The sequence below is a fragment of the Coloeus monedula genome (genome assembly GCF_965178545.1).
Source record: "Coloeus monedula genome assembly, chromosome: 24".
In the NCBI taxonomy this organism is placed as follows: domain Eukaryota; kingdom Metazoa; phylum Chordata; class Aves; order Passeriformes; family Corvidae; genus Coloeus; species Coloeus monedula.
The window spans coordinates 2,171,045-2,188,652 of NC_138804.1; the positions used below are offsets into that span (position 1 = coordinate 2,171,045).

General features: G+C 65.1%; 1 protein-coding gene across 1 annotated transcript; it reads right to left on the reverse strand.

Moving 5' to 3' along the window:
* Positions 1–1,608: 1,608 nt before the first annotated feature.
* On the reverse strand, positions 1,609–17,025 carry KCNQ4 (potassium voltage-gated channel subfamily Q member 4; the record flags this gene model as incomplete). The annotated part of the gene is made up of 14 exons (XM_082296383.1): positions 1,609–1,827; positions 1,940–2,078; positions 2,250–2,381; positions 2,470–2,572; positions 2,670–2,890; positions 5,292–5,447; positions 6,527–6,615; positions 6,861–6,956; positions 7,077–7,187; positions 7,299–7,424; positions 7,494–7,669; positions 7,744–7,870; positions 8,497–8,587; positions 16,757–17,025. 14 exons carry the CDS (start codon positions 17,023–17,025, stop codon positions 1,609–1,611), a joined length of 2,055 nt encoding a protein of 684 aa, XP_082152509.1.
* Positions 17,026–17,608: the final 583 nt, after the last annotated feature.

A 17,608-nucleotide genomic window follows, 5' to 3' on the forward strand; every position in this document is an offset into this window, starting at 1 on the left:
CTCGGGGGGGGGGGCTGCGGGGATCAGCCAGCCCCGGGACGGAGGGGAGGGGTCCTAAGGGTTAATTCCTGCGTGCGGCTGCGGGCAAAGCTGTCACATGCACCTCGCCCCACGGCCACCCCCCAGCGCTGTCCCCTCGTGTCCCACCGCCCGGGCAGCCTCGGGGCGAGGGGAGGGGGCCGGGGGGGTGCAGGAGCTCTGGTTCTGGTGGGGGGTGGGGTTCAAGCAGCTCTGGCACGGCCCGCGCTGGCCACATGCACTAACGGGGTGAGGAAACGAGCAGGGTCGGGGGTCCCCGCTGCCGGGAGCAGAGGCACAGGGGGGGCTCGGGAAAAGGGGGTGCGAATCCCACGGTCCGAAGCCCAGAGAGGGGCGGCGCTGGCAGCGAGGGGAGCGGTGGGAGCAGCCCAGGACAGATCCCGGCACTGTGGGGTCACCACCGAGCCCCCCCCGGGACCCTCGGCTGCAGCCCCAGCCTGGCACTTTGGCACAAGCCCAGCCTGGCTCAGCCCAGTGCTGTTGGACTGGAAACCAGCGCCGGGACAGGGAGAGGGGCAGGGAAGGGGACTGGGGTAGCGTGGGAGCTGTCGTGGCTCTGCTATAGGTGACATGCAAGGACACCGCCCTGTCCCCAGCAGGCCCGGCCCGTGCTGCCCGGACCACAGAGGGGACAGGGAAACGGGCAGGGGCAAACTGAGCACCGCAGGACCCAGCAGCCAAGGAATCCTCTAAGCAGGAGCAGGGGCTGGGACACAGGGGGAGGGACGCTCCTTGGGGACAGCGCCTGTGCCTGCATCCCTGCCTTCCCCACAGCCCCTGCTCAGCTTCCTAACTCCAGGACCACCATCGGGTGGAGCTTTTCCGGCTGGCCCTGAGCCTTCAGGACCTTCAAGGCCCTCCTGGGCAGCACAGTCCAGCCCTGGGAGCTGGCAGGGGGTTGCTTATTGCCTCTGTCCCCTCGGGTTGCTCTTCCCAGGGGTGTTGCATATTAAGACATTATTGCATAAATATATATATTCTATATATATATTGCCCTGGGAGCATGCACGGGCAGGCAGAAGGCTCTGCTGTGCTTTGGGAGGGGTGCAGCCTGGTGAGGGGGGACAGTCCCCTGCTCCCCACACTGGGAACCCCGAGTGACGCGGGTAAAACCACCCTGGGTCGTGCCCCCACACCCCTGCACTGGCAGCAAGAGGGACGTGGGACCTTGCATAGCTGGTGGTGGCCCCGGCTCAGCTCTGGGGGACCAGGCAGGAGCTGTGCTGAGGGCTGAGGTGGGGTTCAAACCAAACCCCAGGGGATGGGGCCAGGCCGGAGCATCCCCACCACAGCTGGGGAGCACCCAGGACCCCAGAGCTGGGGGATCTCATTCCATAGGAGACCAGGAACATCCCAAGAACATCCCAGGAACATCCCAGGAGCATCCCAGAACATCCCAGGGGCATCCCAGGAGCGTGGGGTGGCCATGCCACAGTGCCATGTCCTCGCAAAGGAAGACTTGCTTCAAGTAACACGGCGAGGGACGGCGAGTGGACAGCGAGGGGACAACGCCACGCCGCTCCCAGCGCCCCATCCCAGGCGGGCAGGGTCCATCCCGCTGCCTCCTGCTCAGTCCATGTTGGTGCTGGCCGACCTGGAGATGTTGAGGGTCTGGGCGGACACCGAGATGTCCTCGTGGTCCACGGGGCTGTGGTAGTCCGAGGTGATGTCGGGCTCGCCGGGCGGCACCCGCACCGCGGCCAGGCTGAAGGAGTTCGTGGAGCCCTTGCGGAGGCACTGCGAGTAGAGGCCGAGCAGCAGGTCCAGCTTGTGCTCGATGGATTGCACCTGCAAGGGGCGCGGGGTGCGGCTGAGCCGGGCCCACCCCCGCGGGAGGGGTCCCGGGGGGCTCGGCTCCGCCTCCAAAGGGACGGTGACACTCAGGGTGTCCCCTCCTGACCTGCCGCTCCACTTTGACCACGCGCCCCATCATGCTGAGCTCGTCCACCAGCTCCGCCTCCAGCGCCGGCTTCTCCCCCTTCTCCCGCACCTTTTTGTCTGCAGGGAGCGCCCGATCCCTGCCCACGATCTGGTCCACGCTGGCAGGGAGGGAAGGAAGGGGCAGAGCCCATCCATCACTCCCAAGGGCTGGGGAGACCACCAGGGATGGGGATGGAGCTCTGGGAATGCATCCCGACCATCGCGATGGGCCACCAACCACCTCATCTCGTGGTGGGAGAACCCCCAGGGTCACCTGCAGGGCACCTCACCGCGTCTGCAGGCTCTTGATCCTGCCCAGCATGTCCAGGTGTCCGGCCGAGTACTGCTCGATGACATCCTTGACGTCGTAGGGACGCAAGGTCTCCTTGAACTTCCTCTTGGCCACCAGGAACTTCAGGATCCTGCAGGGACAGGCGGGCTGGAGGCAGGAACGGGGTGCCCGGAGCGGGCTCTGTGCACGCTGGGGGACACGGGAGGGGACAGTCTCACCTGACGGCCCGGATCAAGGTCTTCACCGCCGGCATGATGTCCTCGAAGGTCAGGTCGCTGGGCGAGCTCCTGTCCTCGCCACTGTCCTCGGGCGGGCAGTCGGCTGTGGGTGCCAAGAGCGGGCGGATAGCAGACCCCGAGGGCTGTCCCCGACCCTGCAGCCCCCCAGCGTCCCCCAGACCCCCCACCCAGGGGCTCACCCTCAGTCGGGGTCCGCGGCTTGAGCCTCAGGGACGCCCGGAATCGGGTGCGGTCGTTGAAGCTCCAGCTCTTCTGCACCTTGGTGGGGCTGGAGGCCTCGGCGACGTCCTCGGTGCTGGGGGAGCGGTGCAGGGGCGGCCCCAGCTGCTGCTGCCGGCCGCGGCTGCCCTGGCGCTGGGAGCTGCTCAGCCGGATCCGCTCCTTGATGCCCATCTTGTTGCTGCGTGGGGGGCAGCGGGAGGGCGGCGTTAGGGGCGTGGGGACGGGGTGGTCCCTGGGGTGAAGTGGGGGTGGCCGTGCTGAGCTCACAGAGAGCCCCCGGCAGGCGATGGGCATGAACCAGGCCAGGAGCAGGCGGTTCGTGCAGGGGCAGCTCTGGGGTTGCTTCTTTAAACCCCTTGTTTTGGTCCCAAGAGCAGAGGGAGGAGGTGACAGACCAGGAGAGAGGGGACAGACTGTTGTGGCAGCAGGGGACACGCGGCAGAGCCACCTCTGAGCGGAGCAGAGCTCTGCTCCTGCTCCATCTCTGCTGGCACGGGGTGTCCAAACCCAGCCAAGCCGCTTCATCCTCCTCCTCCTCCTCCTCCAGGCTGCACCTCCCAATCCAGGCTCTGCTCCTGCCCTAACGCGAGTTCTGCTCCCAAACCCAGCTGCTCTGCTGGGCTGGGAGGAAACACCAGGCATTGTTTATGCAGGACCTACCCAAACCCCCCGTGTTTTGCATGATGACAGACCCCAAACACAGCTCAAGGGGACACACAGCTCAAGGGGACACACAGCTCAAGGGGACACACAGCTCAAGACCCCAAAGCCGGGGAGGACACAGAGTGAATCCCACAGCCGCTGCAGGACAGGCTTCATGGAACCCCGGTGTTTGGGGACACTCCTGGATTTCCACAGGCAGGGTACAGGCAGGACAGGGGGCTCCCAGCCCTTCCCCGTGCAGGCAGGGGGGCTGCCACACATCCCACACATCCAGCGGCTGTGCCAGAGGGTGGGAAGGGCGGTGTTCCGGGAATCAGGCTGCAGCACACAGGTGGGATGGGATTTACGGGATTTATCCAAGTGTCACCAGCAGCCCGTGCTCATCCACGCTGCACGACGGGAAAACTGAGGCAGTAAGGGACACTGGGGACAGAGGGGACAGTCAGCTCAGCCCAGGCCGTGCACAGCCCCCCTGCCCTGCGGACGGACACCCAGTTCAGCCTCCACCCCCCGAGCCTCAGTCTCCAGCCCTCTCCATGCCGCAGGCACCCAGGCAGGGAGCACATCCATGCATCCCGGGGTTCCCGGCCCCGCTCTCCGGCGGGACAGGCAGGACACGGTACCTCCGTCTCCACGTGCCCCACGTCTGCAAGAGCCTCCTCTTACCACTAAAGATGGGGCTGGAGGGGCAGGGTAGAGACACAGGAGAAAAGAGAGTCAGCCACGGGCGGCGGGGAGCGGAGCGTCCCGGGCCACCGCGTTCCCGTCCCCCGGAGCGCCGCCGGTGAGTGCGACAGCCCCGCCGCTGCTGGGAGGGCAGGGTGTTTGTGTAGGTCCTGCATAAACACCTGTGCGGTTCCTCGGCTCTGCCAGAAGGATTTGGGGACGGTCGCCGAGCAGAGGGACCGTGGTGGCCCCGCAAACCCCGTCGGGGCTCGGGGGCGAGCGTTACCTGAGGCGTAAACACTTGTGGGGCTGCGCGTCCTCCTCATTCCAGCTTGGGGGGAGTGGGGGCATGGCGGGTGTGGGGGGAGGGTGGAGGGATGGAGAGGAGGAGGAGGGTGAGCGGGAGAGGGGAGGAGAGAGAGAGAAGATGAGATGTTGTGAGAGGTGATGCTCGCGGGGGAGATGGGCGGGCTCAGGCCCCCGAGTGGGGTTCGGTCCTTCCCCTGCCAGTTCCTGGTTGGGCACCGAGCCCAGGGAGGAGCCCCCCAAGCCCCGAACTCACCTGGGGGAGCAGGTCCCGCTCAGCCCCACACCTGCAGCCTCAGCCCTGCTGATGTGGCATCACGGGGGAAACTGAGGCACGAGGCCTCTCCCCACCTAACCCTGGCACTGGCCCGATGTCCTGGGGGGTGGCCAGCGGTGGTGGCACGCTGGCATCTCCGGGATGCTCTTCAGGCAGATGGGACACGGGACATGGTGCAGAGCAGCCGCCATCAGCAGCAGGGCAACCTCAACGCCTCTCTTGCCCCTCTTCATGGGCAGCTGGAGCCCTTCACAGCCCCAGGCTCTGGGATTTGTTCCTTCCCGGGCTCTGGAGCGCAGCCACACGGCTCCATCCCACCGGGATGGCACCGCTGCCCTTGCCAAGGGATTTCCTGCCACGCTTGGTTACCCTGTGCCACATCCCGGGGTCACGGCCACATAAAAAGGGCAGCGAGGTGACCTCACGAAGGTACAACAGCCCAGAGCGTCCCTCTGGATCAAATCTGCCCCTTCTGGAGCTGGAACAGAGCTGGGAGCAGAACCAGGAGCAGGAGAGATGCTCAGCACGAGTGGGGAGCAGGGTCAGTTTGGGGTGGTGGCATCTCTGGGGTCCGGTCTGGCAGTGACAGTGACATCGCAGGAGGGCACAGAGGAGCAGAGGAGACAGAGCAGAGAGGAGGGAGAACACGGGGGCTGCCCCCTCCTACCTTTCCCCTGCACATGTGGCCAGGCTGACGCTTTTCTGGGCAGGGGTGAAGGAGTGGTAGGGCGGTGGGGCTCTGTCGGGCCATTTTTTCACCTCTGAATTCCTAAATCCTCCGTTGCGAACCCGGTGCAAATGCTCAAACATAAGGACCAGCTCTCTGAGGTCGGGGTGAAATAAAAACGGGGAGAAATTAAAATTTCCAAAGCAAACGAAATGAGCGAAGCGAGGCTGAGCAGCGCCGGGTCCTCCTGAGCGCGAACCAAAGCAAAACCGGAGCAAAACAAGAAAAAAAAAATCAGCATTTTTGTTCAAAAGACGGTTTCTTAATTAGGGGTGATGGGGCTAAGAAGGAGTCCTGGGGCAGGATTCCACAGAGGGAAGGGTTGGATGTGCTGAGAGGGATGGATCAGGCAAGGACAAACCTGGGACGGGGTGGGGACATGGGGACCTGTCACCATCAGATCCTGGGCGCTGCCGGAGCAGCCAGGAGGGGAAAGCTCAGATCCAGCAGGGATCGAATCTGGCTCTGTGTGAATTCCACTGCAGGGAAAACAGCTCCTGGCACAGCAGGAGGGCCAGCAGAGCCCCCAGCGACTCCCAGGATCCGGGGTGATGCTCGGGAAGTTGGGAGTCAGGGCTGGGGCTGTTAAAAGCCCTGCCCTTGGAAAAATTAAGTGTGGGACAGAAGGATGAATTTGTCACTCGGTCAGAGGAGGGCAGGACACGCAGGCAGGGCAGGGATGCAGCACAGGGATGTGGCAAACCCTCGGGGTCTGCAAGAGAGGTCTGGAAAACCTTTGGAGAGCCTTGGATCCACCCGCAATTTCCACATCCCAGGGGTCACGGGAGGGAGACGCTGCAGGGAAGGGACATGGGGCTCCCACTGGACCCCCTGTGTCCAGCTGGGTCCAGGCCTGGAACCAGCTCCTGTCCATCTGTGGCTCCACCACCACAGCCATGGGGTCTCCGAGGCACCATCCTGTTCCCTGTGGTGCTGGATGAAGGCTGTGAGTGGGGTAGGAGGGGATGGGATGGCTGCTGGGCGCTGTGAGGATGATGAGGATGAGGGAGGCTCCTTCAGCAGACGCCGTGCCGGGCTCCCATCCTGGGAAGGTGTCGGTGCTGCTCCACTCCACCGAGCCCCCGATGGTTCCACAAGGTCCCTCCTGGTTTCCCAGGCTGTTCATCCCCACAGGGACCCCCGGGAACCCCCAGCCCTCGCCTCCTCCCGCCTACCTGAAGGCGGGCAGGAGGCTGTCGTAGTAACACCACGTGGCCGTCAGGTACACCCGGCTCACATCCGTGGAGTACAGGCGCCAGGCAGCCTGCACGGGAGCGAGAATTCCGGGAATCGGGATCAGTTGGGATGGGAGAACACCCCCGGACCCCTCCATCCATCCTGGGCCCCCCACAGGCAGCGACCAAGCCAAAGGAAGGATCTGGGTGCTGGATGTGGGGCCGGATGTTTGGGTGGTTCGGTGACGGGCGGAGCAGACGGGGGGGGTGGGGCGGGTGGACAGCAGAGCATTCCCGGGATGGGGTGGGGCGGGACACGCCAGCCCTGCCTTACCTGGATCAGGTTCGCCGCCGGAGTCCGCCTCTTCTCAAAGTGCTTCTGCCGATGCTGCTCCTGCACTTTGAGGGCGAAGCCGGAGCCCAGGATCCCCTGGGGACGGGAGGGGACGCGTTGCCGTGGGTGGTGGTGGCACAGACCGGGCCCCACACAGAGGCGGCTCTGCCCCTTTTCTCCCCTATTTTTGCCGAGAAAACCCTCTCCTCTACTCACGGCGGGCAGGGCGAAGAAGGAGATGCCGAGCAGGGCGAATCCGGCCGCCAGCATCCGGCCCAGCCACGTCTGCGGCGCCTTGTCCCCATAGCCGATGGTGGTCAGGGTCACCTGCCCGGGGGCACAGCAGCGGGGGGCCTGGAGGGCGCTCCCCCACCACGGCCCCGTCCCACCCTCCTGCTCCCCTCCCGGGGCCGGGGGGCCGTGGGGGGCCGAGCTTACCGTGCCCCACCACAGCGAATCGGCGTAGGTGGCGAACTGGACGTTGGCGTCTTTCTCCGCCAGGTACACGAGGAAGGAGGCGAAGATGAGCACCAGGAAGCCGATGTACCAGGCGGTGATGAGCTCCTGCGGGGCACGGCGGGTCACACGGGCTCGGGGACGTGGCGGGGGATGTACCTGGATTATTTTTCTCACCTTGCTGTGGGCGTAGACGACGGAGCCCAGCAGCTTCCAGGTGCCGCCGCGGCGGTCCATGCGCACCATGCGCAGGATCTGCAGGAAGCGCATGCTGCGCAGCGCCGACGTGGCGAAGATGTTGCCCTGCGTGCCCGCGGCGATGACGGCCACCGAGGCGATGAAGACGATGAAATCTGAGGGGACGGCGAGGCTCAGGGGGTGCGTGGGTTATCCCAAATGCCGCCGTCCCCGAATCCCAACCCAGTACCGATCACGCAGAAGGGTTTCCTGGCGAAGCGGAAGCGGCCGCGCCAGCCGCGGTAGCGGCAGCAGCAGCCGGCGGCCCACACGCGGATGATGTATTCCATGCCGAACACCACGATCATCACGAATTCCTGCCGGGGGAGAGGGGGGGAAAGGCGGTGAGAGGGGCAGGGCAGAGTGGGGGGGCTCGGCTTGGAGGGGGGCAAAATGAATCGGGCTGAGCGCGGTGCGTGCTGTCCCCCCCCAAGGCCACCGGAGCCATCCCAGGGGATCGGGGCGGTGCCACCGGAGCCATCCCGGGAGCCGCAGCCGTCGAGGCTGTCTGAGCATCGCGGCTCTGCTGCCTCGCCCCGAGCTGGGTCCTGTTCCTCCGCTGTCAGCATTGTCCTCCTACCTCTCGCACAAACAAGCCCCCGTTCTGCTTACTCGCAGGAAAAGTCACAAGGACCTTCCCAATTTAGTCTCCGTCACTCGGGAGAACTCCCTGCGTCAGCTCTTTCTGACAGTTTGGGGGAAAGTTGCCTTTTTTAGCCCCTCGTGCCCTGCCTTTTCCAGCGGTTGATGCCTCTCCCCGCGGCACGGAGGGACAATGGTGGGATGGGCCACCCCGTGCCAGGGTGGCTGCCATCGGATCGTCAGCGACATCCCGGCTGGGGATGGGGTCACAGGGGTTTTGTTGGTGATCTTGCCCGATTCTTTTAGGATATAAAGTGGGGAGGGAAAATCCGAGCACCAGCCCTGCTCCTGCATCACTCACCAGGATGAAGAGGCACTGGTTGGCCAATTTCTGGTGCTCCTGGATGGTGGAGAAGACCGACAGCACCAGGCAGCTGAAGACAAGGAGGAATCTGCAAGGAGAAAGTGTCAGTGGGGGCACCGGGACAGCCAGGGGACCCCAGCCCACAGTGCTGCCCCCCACTCGCAGCCTGAACCCCCCAGCCAAGTCTTCCACGGCCACATCTGAGCCACGGGGGACACATTTTGCCCCTAGATGGTGGCATGGAGCCTTTGGGGAGCCCAGGAGCAGCCGTGGGGCTCGGTGCCAGCTCTGCCGCAGCCCTGCAGCTTCTTAATTAAAGGCAGGGAGGGAGGCGGGGGGTCCCGCTCTGTGGAGGGTTCTGCTGCTGCAGGAAGGGGACCAGAGCTTCTCTGAAGTGTCCCCAGCATCACTGCCACCGTGGCGACCTGCCAGCAACACGGGGACCACCTGGGAAGTGCCAGAAGTCCCCAGGAACAGCTCCGAGGCTGCTCCTCCCCGAGGGCTGGGCTCAGGCACGAGGGGCTTTGGCCCATTTAAAATAGGGAGGGGAATTTAAAAAAAAAAACAAAAAAAAAGAAAGAAAGACAAAAAGAAAGTCGACTCCGAAGCTGAAGCAAATGAAACCTCCAAAAATACATTTTTTTTCCCCTGATCCAGCGATTCTAAAAAAGGAAAGCGGAGGGCTTGTGCCACCGGCCCACGTGACGGCGAGCAAAGGGCCACTGCTCCGTCACCGCGGCTCCGTGATGGCACCGGGCACTCCGGGCACCCGTGGCCACAGTGGGTGGCACTGGGACGGCCTGGCTGAGCCCTGGTGGCCCTGGCACCCTGTCCTCGAGCTGGTGGCACTGATGTCACCCCCAGCGCTGTGTTCTCACGGTGACAATGCCCAGGGGTGATCCAGAGGGGTGAGGGGGGCTCAGGGCCCACTCGGGAGCACTTTCCCATCTCCTCGTGTTGTCAATGTGGAATTTTGGGGCAGAATCAGCTGCCTGGGCCATCGGAGGGATGAAACCTGTCCCAGCTGTGCCAGCGCCGGGGACGAGGCACCGGGGGACACAGCACCAGGGGACGATGCTCTGTGCCCTCAGTGGGACCATCCAAGGCCCCTCCCCACTGACCCCACAGCCCCGTGTGGGGCCGGGGGCTCTCAAACCTGGCCGTGCCATGAGGAGGCTGCGGGGTGGCACAGCCTAAAGGGGACAGCTGGGTCCCTGTCCCCCAAAATGCTGCTGGAAGTGGGACCCACAGTAAAAAAAATCCCTGGGAATGGGAAAAGGGCTGGATGCAGAGCATGCAGGAGGGAGAGCTGGAGCCATGAAGGGGCCAGGGGTGTCACAGCCTTGTCACCGCCCTGCCCTCGCCGCAGAGGACGACGCTGCTCTCCCGGGCACTCCCCACCCGCAAAGCAGAAGGTTGGAGCCGGTTCCTTCTCCCTCTGAATTATTAATTGGGTTTTTTTTTCCTTCGGCGCAGCAGTTCTGGAATTAACCCCCGCTGGGAACTCCCGAGGCACGGGCAGGGAGCGCCGGGCCCTGGGCTGAGGAGCCAAACACGGCCCAGGGCAGAGCCCTCAGCTTTGTGCATCATCAGCAATGAAGATTATCCGAGCACGATTTAGCAGGCAATTACCCGGGCAGCGGAGCACAAAGCAGAAGAGAACGCAGAAATCTCCCAGCCTGCAAAGATTTGTGCCTCTCTCCTCATCCCAGCCAGCAGGAAGGGGGGTCCCCGGTGCCTGGGCACACGCGGGGACCTGCTGTGGGTGGCCCTGACTCTGGAGCCCCACAGGTCACCCGCTGGTCCGGCCTTGATGGAAACCTGCCCCCCTTGTGGGGTGGGGAAACCTCCCAGCCGGCATCCCGTAGGATTTGGGGAAGGATACGGGCATGAGAGGCCCCACGGGGCTGGCTGGGAAAGGAACTTTCTGGGAACACATCACCTGCTAGGAATTAACTTGTAAAGCCTGGGCAAACGCCCCGTCCCGGCTGCCGGCAGCGCTTAAGCGGCTTAGGGAAGGGTCAGATGCCTGAAGGCAGCACGGGGAGCCAGGAACCAGCATCCTCCCCATCCCTCCCGGGCAGGAATTCTGCTCCCCGCACCCAGGGGGGGATCCCCCCCTCGACCCTCCATCAAACACCGCGGGGGACCCGGCAGTGCCAGGCTCCCATCCCAGTTCGCTGCTCTTCCCACCCACCAAGAGGAGCTGAAATAACGAGGAATGCTGGCAGGGAAATGGGGAGGGGGCAGAGAGAGTGGGGACGGGAGCCTCAGCGCTTCCTCACTGCCCTGCTCCAGGATCCCGGGGGATGGAGGGAGCAGAGGTTGAGCCGGTGTTTCACCTCTCCCGAATGAAATTCCCATCTCCAGCCCCCCTCCCCGCGGGGTCCCGCACCCCCCTTCCCTTCCCTTCCAGCACATGGCACTGCCAGCCTGGCCACGGGGACAGGACCCTCCGGCTGCTGTCACCCGGCAGGAGCAGCGCCCGGCCCCAGCACTAATGAAACCTCCCCAAAATAATAATGAAAACGCCGCAGGGGCCGGCGCGGGGAAGGCGAAATCTCCTCAATTAATCTTCATTAGGGTGGGCTTCGCCATCTGCTGCCGCCCGAGCTGGCTGAGGAACAGGTGAGCCGGGAAAGCTGCTGAGCTCAGGGGAAGCAGGGCCAAGTCGGCCTCCCTGCATGGGCAGGCGGGCACCAGTTGGCTCCCGATGCCCCCAAAACCCCGCTGAGCAGAAGGGCTGCGCCCCAAAACAGCCTGGGACGAGCTGAGGGACCGTGATCCTGGGAGCTCGCGGGGCAGGATAGGGATGGAACAGCCCAGCCCTCCCGGGATTCGTCCCCCAACCCTCCCGGGATTGGCAGGGGGTGACACCGGCACCGGCAGGGCTGTCCCGGGCCCCGCTCCGCCCGAGCCCCGCGGGGATGCCCCGGCCCGGGGCACAGGCGGCGATAACTCAGCGGAAGGAAAACACCACGCGCCGCAGGATAAACAGCTCGGCCGCGGGATGAGCGAGCAAACAGGCTCTGGGAAGGCACAGATCCCTTCCCTGGACAAGCCTGGCGGCATCACAGGGCCCAGGCCGTACCCCTCCAGCTGTGCCAGCGCTGGAAATTTGGGATTTGGACCAAAACTGCCCTAGCGCAGCTCCAGCGGGCATGGGGATGGTGTTTCACCCTCCCGGCTCCCCATGCCGCGAAGTTCAGCTCCGTCTGCAGCTGTATAAACAGCGTGTCCCATAAATCCCCGTCCCTCGGCCCCGCAGCCCTTCAGGAGAGGTGGAGCAGGCGGCCGGGGGATATAAATAACCGGGCTGTAGCGGCCCTGTTTGCGCCCGTAACCATGGCACGGAGCGTCCCACGCCGCCCAGAAGAGAAGCAGAAAAGCTCCGAGTGTTTCCCCACGGGCAGGGAGCGCAGCCGGAGCCCCCGGAGCCGCGGCAGAGGCGCCGCGCAGCCCGGCACACGCTCAGAGCCCGGCCCTGACCCCGTTATCAGCGCTGCAGGAAGGAGGGTGCTGCTCCCAGAGCCCTCCAGAGCCTGGGCTGAGGCAGGACGGGACGTTTCCAGCACCCTGAGGAAGGCTGGAAGTAGAGCTGGGATGCGGAACCTCTCCTGCACGCCATGGCAGGGAGCTGGCGGCACCCATGGGGTGGCATCGAGCCCGAGGCCCCAAAACCTTCGTGCTTTGGGAGGCAAATCTTGCCGGTGGCATCACCCGGCCCCCTGGCACGGCACCCCCGTGGCACCCAGCACCCCCCGGCCCCGCCGTGCCCACGGGGAGCACGGTCACAAGGCTGCGGCGGCCGGTGCCAAGACACTCACACGGAGCAGCCGGGATAGTTTTGCTCTTGGATCATCTGGCAAGGAACGGGCTGGAGGGGGGGAAGGAACCGGAGCGTTTTCCGATGCACCCCAGGAGAGGGATGGGGGCTGTCACCTTCCTCCAGCACCTGGGGGGTCCGCAGGGCACGGGGACATTTGGGGACGTGAGTGGGCCCGAGAAGTCCCAAAGCTGGGAACCTCAAAGAGTGGAGGGCAGCAGCACCGCGGGCAGGTTTGGGATCGCTGCCGGGGTGGGGACAAAGGACCAAAAACTCTCCAGCATCACCCCCGTCCCCCCCGGCAGTGATGCACCCCACTGGGGCACCCAAACTGGCACCTCCTGCGCCGGCCTGGGGGTGTCTGGTGGGAGCAGGAAGAGGGGAATAGGAAAAAAAAACAGAAGGAAAAATCAATGCACCGTTTCATGTTGCGCCGAAGTCGCTTAATTTTATGCCCTGGTGACACCACATCGGGCTGGGGAAAGTGCTGTGCCGGCTTCTCCTCCCCCTGGCATTGCCCCTGAACCAGCTCCCGTTTCAGCCCCAGGCAAGGTGGCCCTGGGGGCACAGCCCCTGCTCGAAGGGCACAGCCTCCAGTCCCTCTGGCTGTGGCCATGCCACCACCCCATCTGGGGGACACACCGGCGGCAGCGAGTTAAAAGCCTTAAACGAGCTAAATTCAAAGCGAATTTGGAAGAGTTAAGAGTTAAATTCAAGAGTTTAAGAGAGGTTTAAGAGTTAAATCCAAGATGTTTTCCCAAGCAGGGGGTGGAGAGTCAGCGCTGAGCAGGGATGGAGGGATTTTCCTGCAAATCACCCAGGCCTCCAGCCCTAGGAATTGCCCCGGGGGCGTTGGCAAGGGCTGGCACTGATGGTGGCACTCCCAGCACGGCAGGGAAGTGTTTCTCTCTCTCCAAGCAGTGCTGGGGGGGATGTGACAAGGTAGGGGAGAGGGACCGGAGGGGAGCGGCAGCCCCATCCTGCCCTCCACATCCCTCTGGCACAGAAGCCGGGCACAGGGATGCTCCGGGAGGGCACAGGCTGCCACCACCCTGCTCCCTGGTGGAGGGGGAACACATCCCACTGCCACCGTTCCAAACCAGCCGGGATTTCCCACCAGAGGCCAGTCCTGAGTAGGGCGAGCCTGTGCCTGGCATCGCCTAGCCAGTGCCAGGATTGCCCTGGGACTCAGCCGGGAGCTGCCACCCCTCTGTCCCCACAACGACACCAAATACCCAGCGGGGACAAAGCTCCCGTCCCCTCCCTGCCCCTCCTCTCCCACGTGGGAAATAAACCCCGACAGCAGCGGGCAGGGAGCTGGCCTGGCACGGGGGCCGCTGCTCCAGGCGGGGGATTGCGGTTGTTCCTGGTGCTGCTGGCTCAGTCTTCCCTAATTTGCTCCAGGTTAAACTGTTCTGGATGGAATTGTTCCTCCAGGACCGGGAAAAGTGCTGAGCTGAGCTGCTGGTGCACCCAGCAGCCGTTTCATAACCATCGGCACCAGCTCCCAGACCCCGGGAGCCGCTGGGAATGCGGGGGGCTGGCGGGTGGGCAGGGATAAACCCCAATGGGCAGCGGGAATAGCTGGAATTGGACGTGGAAAGTCGCGTGGTGCAGCTCCAGGATGCAGGAGACCCCCTTGGCAGGGCAGCCCCTGCCCACGGGACACGCAGCCGTGCCCGTGCCAAGCCCACGGGAGCTTTGCCGGGAGCAGGGAAGAGCCTTCCCGCCGGCTAACGAGCAGGAGATTGGAAAAAGGAAGTTCTTATTTCGCCTCCTGGCTCTAAAGCCTCTCGCTTAATGCTCTGGGCTCCCTCCCGGATTTGCTCCGTAAGCTCCAGGGCTGGGAATTCTCATTCCAAACGGGCGAGGCGAGGCTTGGTGAGGCCGGCCAGCGCCTCTCTGCACGGTCAGCGTGGGGCTGGAGGGGCCGGGGGAGACCTCAGAACCTTGGATTTACACCTGCACGGGCTCCCATGTTCACACCATCCCCTTCCCGGAGCATGGGAGCGTTTGGGGGCACCCATCAGACCCCAAAAGTGTCTCCAATCCCCCCCAACCCCTGGGCAGAGCTGCCAGCAGGCTGAGGTGCTGCAGAAACGATGCAGCCACCAAACCACTGAGCCCGGAGTAGGCGCTGGGACAAGATTTGGGATCAATTCGCCGACAGAAAGAGGCTGAAGTCGTTCAATAAACGCGATGGGCTCGGCCCCGCTCGGCGGCTCCGGGAGGGACGCGCGTCACTTCTCAGCGGGTATTTCCATTTTAGCAGCGTTCAGCCCTGTCTCGGAGCCAGCCTGCTCGGGGGAGGCAGCGCAGCCGGGGCTCGGGGGACCGGTCCTTGTCACCAGCACTGCCCCGACCTCTGGCCGGAGGCTCCATCACTCTCCAGTGCCTCGGGGGGGAGGTGGGGGGGGTGGGGAGGGGGTAACACCTTCCTCCTCTTTTGTTAAAACTCAGGGATTGCGGCACACAAATCATCCCCGAGAACTTTAGCGCCGCTGCAACAGCTTCGCAGCTCCCATCTGCTGCGGGAGAGAGAGAGAGAAAAAAAAAAAATACCCAACAAAAAAACTTGGAAGAAGCCAGAAATGAGCAACGTTACGGGAGAGGCTTCGCAGAACAGATGTCCGCACCTTGCACCCACTGCGGCGTCTTCCCACAGGATTCGGGGGGTCCCTGGCAGGACTCTGCCCTGCAGCTGCCTCAGTCCTAAAATTAAGCGGGCAAGTGAACAAAAAAGCCTCCCCAGCAAAGGCTGGAGAGGTTTGGCTCCTGCTGCCGGCGGCTGCACATCTTGTGGAACAAAGCCCAGCACCCACGAGCTGCGGGCCAGGCACGCCGGGGTGGCAGGGGAGGGACTGGGGGCGCTTGGGGGGCTCTGCGAAGGGGGCCGCTTGTCCCATGTGGTTGTTTTGGGGGTAAAACGGGCTCAAATTGGGAGGAAGAACTGGTGGAGGGCACTCAGGGATGGATGTCCCAGCTGGGAGATGAGCAGGGGCACATCTCTTCCGTATCCAATGGGTATCTGTGCCATAAATCCTGCTTGCCTCCCCTGGCAGGGGGTTTGGCTGCCTTTCCCTGCAGGAGAAGCACTTCCCAGGGTGGGATTTTCCACGCAGGAATTCTGGCGGGTGCCCGCTGTGGAGGTGTCGTTACAAATGGGCCCCGGGCTCGTGTCCCGGCTCCCTGGGGAGCTCAGGTGCCCTTTCATCCAGTGACAAATTCCTGCTGCCAGCTCGATGTGCTAACTTAGGCAAGACCCATTTTCCTGCCTCTTAACGAGCTCCGGCTTCCGCACCCCAGAAACGACGCAGCCCCGCGGCACCGCTCCAGGGGAGAGAGAAGGAGGCAAAATTTTGCCTCGTGCCCTCAGAAAGGGTCTGTGCCCACAGCTGGCACACGCGAAGCAGAGAGGGAAAACACCTCCCGCCCCATGGCTGCAGCGGTGATGTCCCGGCAGTGTCCCCAGCAGTGCCACTGGCTCCTGGCTTGGGACAACCCCCCAGCACGGAGCCCCTTCTGTCCCTGCAGCCTCCAGGTGTGTTGGGAACTCCCCAGCTCGGTGTCACAGCCACCGCCGAGGCAGCAACCCCGAGGGGGTGAGGCTGTTCTGAGCCCTGAGCTGAGCCCGCATGCCAAGAGCCATGGGATGTTCAGATCCAGCGAGGAAAGCTGGAGCAGCAGCACAGCGCTCGGGAAAACACAGCGAGCAGGGCAAGGAGCAGGTGTGCTCCCGGGAGCATCCCTCCGGCTCAGGAGAGGGATTTCCAGTGCTGGGGATCAACGGCGACCCAGGAATGGGCGCAGCTCGCGGGGTACAGCAGGGACAGGAACACCCCCGCTGTCCCCATCGCACCCGGACACGGCTCTGGGGTGGCACTGCTGCCTTGTCCCAGCACTGCTACAGGTACAGGACAGCAGAGGGTCCCCGGTTCCACCCAGACCTGTCACCCCTGGCGGGTCTCCTGCCCTTGAGGGTCCTCCCGAGCTCAGGGACAGCGGCAGAGCGGGACGGTGACGCGGCTCCCTGCGGTGCCACCGGGAAGGGGCTCTGGGCCACGCCGGAGATTGAGTCCCACCCCCGGGGTCGCGCTCAGCTCCTCGCACCGGACCCGCTGCCACGGACCGGCCGCGGGACTCGCTCCCCCTCGGTGGCGGATCCGGGGACCGGGACCGGCGGCAGGAGCGGCACCGGTGCGTCTCCCCCACGGGACCGGGGACAGGAGCGGCACGGCCGCGTCCCCCCCGCCGAACGCAGTGGAGAAACTTCCCGGTGGAGCCCGGGGGGGGCTCGCTGGGAGCCCCGCGGCACTCCCGGTACCCCCGGTGCTCCTTCCCCGGCAGCGCCCGCTCCCTGCCGCCCCGGGACCCACCGACCAGCCCCGCGGTCGGCGGGCCGCTGCGGCCCCCCCGGTGCCCGGTACTCACATGAAGACGTGGTAGATGAAAGCCCAACCGCGGGGCCGCTCCAGCACGTTGTAGAGGCAGTTCTGGAGGCGGCGGCGGCAGCAGCGCGGGGCCCCGGCGGGGCGGGGGGCGGCCCCGGGGCGCGGCCCCGCCAGCAGCCCCCGGCGGCGGGGCGGGGGCTGCGGCGGGGGGGTCCCGCTGCCGGGACCGGGGGTCCCCGAGCCCTCGGTCCGCACCGCCGTCAGCGCCGCCCGCCGCTCCCCGCCCGCCGCCGCCGCCGCCCCGGCCATGGCCGCCCCGCTCAGGCCGCCGCCCGCCGCATGGCCCCGGCCGCCGCGGGACCCCCGAGCCAGCCCGGGGCCGCTCTCCGGGCCACCTGCCTTTAGCTGCCCGCCGCCGCCGCCGGGCCCTCCCCCGCCGCCGCCCCGCCGGCCCGGCCCGCCCCGCCGTACCTGGCCCCCGCCCCCGGGGCTCCGCGGGACGGGGCGGGCGGGGAAAGCGCCGTGCGGGGCGGCGGCGGCGGCGGGGGTGGAGGGGTGGGGTGTGGGTGGCTTGCTGTCACCTCCGGTGTGGATAGGGGGCCCTGCTGGGGACGGGGAGCGTGCTGGGGCATCCCGCGAGTGAGGATCCCTCACCGCATCCCAGCTGCATCCCACACCGCATCCCAATGGCATCCCAGACTGCACCCTACACCGCATCCCAGACCGAATCACATCCCAAACCACAACCCACACCACATGCCAGCTTCAGCCCACACCGCACCCCAAACTGCACCCCGCACCACATCCCAAAACAAATCGCATCCCAAACCTCGTCACTCACTGCTTCCCAAACTGCATCCCAAAATGCCCCCTAAACTGCGTCCCAAACTGC